Consider the following 6,000-nt stretch of genomic DNA (forward strand, 5'->3'; position numbering starts at 1 on the left):
GCACATTTAAAATACACACTGTGCATGACTTCTGTCTACCCTTTGTCAGTACTCATTTAATACAGAAAGTGATACAGAGTATCAAGTCTAGCCTGTAGAGTTATTAATGGTAGGATTACACTTGGTAGGATCATGTGCAAAAACCAAAAGATAAAGATCCCAGTCCTTTCATGTGTGTCATCCTTACTTCAATGAGTAATGAGAGTAAGACACAAAAGAGAGTAAGAGTGATTCATATGAGTAAGTGTTTGCAGGATTAGACCTTTATTTACTAAATGTTTGCTTGTCTATAAGTATATGCACGATTTCCTTGTTATTCTCACACATTTTACATATTCTGAATAATATTAATAAATCTTTCAGAGTGGTAGCTGTGTTAGTTTGTATCAGCAAAAACAACGAGAAGTCCTTGTGGCACCTTAGAGACTAACTAATTTATTTGGGCATAAGCTTTTGTGGGCTAAAACCCACTTCATCAGATGCACAGAGTGAAAAATACAGTAGGCAGTATATATATTGCAGCACATTAGGCCTGAATAAAGACTGGGAGTGGATGGGTCACTACAAAAAGCAATTTTCCCTCTGTTGATACTCACACCTTCTCGTCAACTGTTGGGAATGGGCCACTTCCACGTTGATTGAATTGGCCTCATTAGCACTGACCCCCCACTTGGTATGGCAACACCCACCTCTTCATGTGCTGTAATCTATATACTACTTACTGTATTTTTCACTCCATGCATCTGATGAAGTGGGTTTTAACCCACGAAAGCTTATGCCCAAATAATTTTGTTAGTGTCTAAGGTGCCACAAGGACTTCTCGTTTTTATTAATAAATCTTGTAATTCATCCGAAGTGACAAAGTCTGTCTCATTTATGTCATGAACTTATACTTCCTGTTTTAAAACCCAAACATTAGGAGAGAGTCATTTTAATAAAAAGAGAGAACTAAAGAAAGAAAATTTTAAAAAGGATTTGACAGAACCAAACTATGAGACCAGTCCTGCAAACACATACACAAAAGCAGTCCGATTGAATTTAATAGGATCCAACCCTAAGTTTGTCAAACACTTAACTGTTACGTTTTAAATTGTTTAACAAAATATCCAAGTTAGTCCTCTCAATGCATGGAGTACATATTTACATTTTATGTTAATCAGTGTTATTGTAAATATCAACACTACTGTAATCACTGCTTTTTAGTTGATATAAAAAGTATGACTGTTTAAAAAAAATCTGAAATTAAAATGGCTTATTTTGTTTCTATTACTGTTATTTTATTCATGTAGCACCAATGGTGTGCTATGCTGTCCTTATAAATAAAGTTAAAAAATACATTAAAATATTGTATTTAGATACATATAGTCATTAAATGTACATACATGACAAGAAAGAAAGAAATGCATTGTGTACTTTTACCAGCAGTTCAGTTAAAGTATAATAGGTCTGCCATACAAAAAAAATATTCTCATACAAGTGCAAAATGTATGCAATGTTGCACATATGACTGAATTACTGGAAATCGAAACATAAGAGACCACTGTATATTTTAGTGCACTGCATAATTCCTTAATATTCTGACACAGTGAAAATGATATATTTAACGAAATGTGCAATATATATTGATCAGTTGTCAAATCTTATATCAAAAGATCAAGTTATATCTATCAATATGCCTACATTTCCCAATACAGAAACTCCTCAATCTGTTTAAAATATTCTAACATTGGCTGTTTGCAGCACTATGTGACTATACCATATTTTCTGATTTTGAATGAACAGCTCCGGTTTCTATTTCATTCAGTATAGATGTTTCTAATAAGCTGACTCCCCCTATTTTGCTGGGTAAACATATCAAAGCCAAAGTAGTGAAATTGATCAAATGCCTGAGATTCTATCTCAGAGACACTAGTGACAGCTTTTTGGTTTTTCTTTACCAAAAAAGATAACATTTTTATATCACTGTATTGATTACATGAGTTCTTTGAGTTCTGCAGGAATGGCATTAACTGATGCAAAATTCACAGAGTAATGGGGTGGGAAACAATTGTTGATGAAATCTACAACTACGTAGCCTTGGATATGCTAATTTTTTTATTTACAATACACCCAACCAAGCAATATTCAAATGCCGCCTAACACCAACTTTTCAAATAAATGATAAAAGAGAGGGGTGCATATCAAAAATATTGGGAAAATACTTGTAGATGAATGTGACATATCAGGCATTAAACAGCCTTTGGTTTTAAACTATTAGTATCCCTTTTTTTCTTTCCACCCCCTCAGTTTTTTTTTCTATTTGGTACTACTAGTATTTACATCTAAAATGATTTACACTCAGGGACATTTTCACTTGTGTCATTTTCACTTTATTCTTCCCCATTTACACTATACACTGGTGAGCAAAACATCATTACACTAGCAGTTGTTAAAAGCAGTATCCTAGCATTGTTTTCGGCTTCACCTGTTACATCATTACTTTTGCAAAACAAGCCCTCCTACCAGCCTGCTGAACTGTCTCCTAAATGAAATGAGACTTATTTGCTCTTTGATTTCATTTAAGAGAGGAAATACATTATTATGAAGGATAGGCAGACACTGTGGATTCTTTCTACAATATTTTAATGGCTTGATTTAAAAAAAAAAAACAAAAAACAGTAAGTAGATATGGGAGAACATATAAATGCTGTTAACCAAGAGAAAAGATATTTCTTATTGTGCACTCCTTATCATTAAAGTTCTTTGATTAACTAATACCTTATTCTGCTGATGTTTGCTCTTATCATCATGAATAGTAAGAGTAACTGTGAAGTTAAGAAGCAAATATGAACTGAGTGGACTACTAAGATTTAAAAACAAAGTATCTCACAGTAAAAAGAGATCCATAATTCTACTTGGAAATTATAAAAAAGAAAAGGAGTACTTGTGGCACCTTAGAGACTACCCAATTTATTTGAGCATAAGCTTTCATGAGCTTTATAGTATCTGCTTTCCATCATGTTGGTTTCCATATTTCTTTACCTTTTATAAATTAGATAAATTTAAGAAGATCAATTGTGAATAATTGTGTATAACATGATCTATCAATTCACTAAGAGATAGTGTTTTGATCTAGGATGTTGAAGTCTAAGAGTAGTAAGGTTTTAAAAGATGGGTATCCTAGCATTATTTTTTAGTTAACTCTTCTTGTTTTACACAGCACATCTTTGTAAGTAACTCTTTCAGTGCAAGAAAATAAAAGTAAATGAAAATGAAAAGTCAAGGCATCGTTTATATAGTCTAAAAGATATTAAGTGGTTACGCAGTTATCTTTCTTAATCCCTTTCTTTCTTGTACCAGTATGTGCATCCTTTTAGCATTGCTCCAATACATAATGGAACCAACACAGAAAACTGAAACCAATCCTAACACACAAGCTGCACTAATTGGTGAAAAAGCACTACTTGTAATCACAGAAATCTCCTGTACAGAATGAGCTCGGACAGTAAATTCTGCTCAGCATCAAACACCACAGAAGACTACCCTTAGCTTTGTTTTTCTTATGTAAAATGCATTAAAGTGAGCCATCCACATAAAGTTATCTAATGATAGGTTTTAACCCAGGAACTAAAGTAAGTAATTCTAAAAAGAAAATGTGGTCATTAGTCCACATTGTTTCTTGTCCTGTGTCTGGCTGAAACTAAAAACATAACATATTGGGCTATTTTTCCCCCATTTCTTGTTTTGCATGCTTTTCTCAGGTGCTCCTTGCTTTGCTCAGAGAAACACTTTCATGTTAATAACTGTGCAACGCTTTACAATTTTCTATTACATCCATGCAAAACAGCAACATAAAACCGCTATTATTAAGAATATTTCTCTTAAAGGTGTAAAGGTGAATCCCCTTAAGTAATTATTGTGAAGGCTACCCTTTGAGAGTCTGCATGAAAACACGGCTACTTTACTTATGTTGCAAAAAAGTCTGCTTTTGCACATGCATGCACACACAAAACCATATGAACAAAACAAACCCTGGAACTGTCAAAATATTCATGTTGTGAACTGGAGGAGATCCAAGTAGAAAGAAGCACATACCTACATTTAAAATCTTCATCCAAAAAGTAAAATAACATTGTCTTGGAAACATGCATGGGAAAGGCAGGGACACAGATTTCATGCATCTTTTATTTAAAAGAAAAATTGCTACAGTATTTTTAAAAATAGAAAGTGTTAAAATTCCAGGCAAACAAATAACCTCTGAAGCTGGTGGGGGCGGGGAGAGGGGAATGTGTGCAACTAGAAACTTTCCTCTTAGCACAGCTAAACTGCTGGGGGTATATTTAGAGACTGGGATCTGCTCTTGAGTGTTGCTCTCATGCCAATCCCTTGACTCAAAAGTACAGTACTTGGCTTTCCCTGGTCTTCCTCTCTCTCTCTTCTCAGTGACCATCTATTGGAGAGCCTGGATCTTTAAAACAAAAGCAGCCAAAATCCTGCAGTGTACCCCAATTACCGCTTTATTATCAGGGCTCCCCCAATCCCCAGGAAGAACTCTCCTGCAAATTACAGTCGTCACCCTCTCCCAAACACACAAACACTTTCCCAGTGAAACGCTTTCCTTCCCCACCACCCAATTAAAATATATATATATATATATATCAGTCCAGACCGAAACTCAGGTGGGACTTACGTTGAGGCAGAAGGGAACGGTCCTTCCGAGGACAGGTTCATCACCAGGGACTGGAAAAGTGTCAGACTGAAGACTAGCAGCCAGCCAGCAGCCATCTTCCTGATCGAAGATCGATCCCCCAGTCACGGAGACGGAACAAATAATAAAATTAAATGAGTGGCGGGTTGTTTTGTTTTTTAAAGTGCCCCCCTCCCTTCTCCGAGGAGCCGCCCAGCGATGGGCACAGCAGCAGGGAGCGGAGCGGAGGGTGGGGAGGAGACCGACTGAGATCTGTGGGTGGAGCGGGGGATCCAGGGGGCTCTCCGCTACTCCAGCAGCAGCTCCGGCTCCATCCGATCCGCCGCCATCAGGGCTACTTTTGGAGCAGATCTCCGCTCGCTCTGGCGTGCCTGGGTCTCTCCTCCTCTGATTTATTCCCGATTGCGGAGGAGGGGAGGGGAGGGAGGAGGCGGAGGCGGCGGGCGTGGGGGCTGCTGGAGCGGGTGAGTTGTGGGAAGCAGCAGAGGCTGGGAGATTTCTCCTTTGCTTCCCTGCTACGAGCAAGAAGAAAAGGGAAGCTGGGGAAAGTCACAGCGGGGGAAGGTGTCAGATGGGTCTCGGCGAGCCCTATGGGGAGCCGCTTTCCATACAAGGAATAGGAGGAACTCCCAAAGTCAGCATCTGATCTCCCGAGCTCGGGGGGAGGGAGAGAGATGGTGCCTGGCCCCAGCCAGCCACATGCCAGAAAACCCTGCACAAGGCAGCCTCGCAGGCCAGGCTCCGAGCCGGCCCTGGTTTGCTCCGCAACGCACTTTCTGCTTTGTTTTATTGACTGGCCCTGGGCTGGAGCCCAGGCAGCCTGGGAACTGCAGCGCAGAATCAGGTGAGACTCCTGCTCGCCCCCTGTTCGAAAGCCTCGCCGGGCTTGTCGCTAGCAGCACCCTGGGCGTGTGCGGCTGGGTCTCGGCACCTCCCGGGAGGCTCCCTGGGTGTGCGGCTGGGTCTCGGCACCTCCCGGGCGGCTGCCTGGCTCTGATTCTCGCTGGCAGCCCTTGCGAGGGTGTTTCCCCCCTTCAGAGAACCCTGCAAGTTCGGCTACTACTAGGCAAACTGCCCCCCTTACTCAGTAGCTTCCATTTAGGCTCCCCATGGAAGTTGGCCTGATTTTTAAAAGTGCGGGGCTCAGCCTTCACCAGCTCCCCTGGGGGGCTCTTTTGAAAATCGGTTTCCAATTATGGGTGCTAAGCGCGGCACTTTTGATAACCTGGCCCCTTCCACCTATTTCCTTCCCAGGACAAGACCAGATTTGATCAGTGTATCTAGTGTGTTTGCCACATTTTAAGCATGCAGTG

The 6,000-nt window shown here is 40.1% G+C and overlaps 1 protein-coding gene across 2 annotated transcripts in view; it reads right to left on the reverse strand.

Moving 5' to 3' along the window:
• The window catches only part of CACNA2D1 (calcium voltage-gated channel auxiliary subunit alpha2delta 1), a 651,754-nt gene extending 646,645 nt beyond the window's left edge, over positions 1–5,109 (reverse strand). The window contains exon 1 of one of the 2 annotated variants that reach the window (XM_074942556.1): positions 4,670–5,109. In XM_074942556.1, the coding sequence (XP_074798657.1) occupies positions 4,670–4,764 (95 nt within the window). In that variant the 5' untranslated portion in view covers positions 4,765–5,109. The remainder of the gene's footprint in view (positions 1–4,669) is intronic. The other variant, XM_074942557.1, reaches the window with a different exon arrangement.
• Positions 5,110–6,000: the final 891 nt, after the last annotated feature.

Source organism: Natator depressus, chromosome 1 (genome assembly GCF_965152275.1).
Source record: "Natator depressus isolate rNatDep1 chromosome 1, rNatDep2.hap1, whole genome shotgun sequence".
Classification (NCBI taxonomy): Eukaryota; Metazoa; Chordata; order Testudines; family Cheloniidae; genus Natator; species Natator depressus.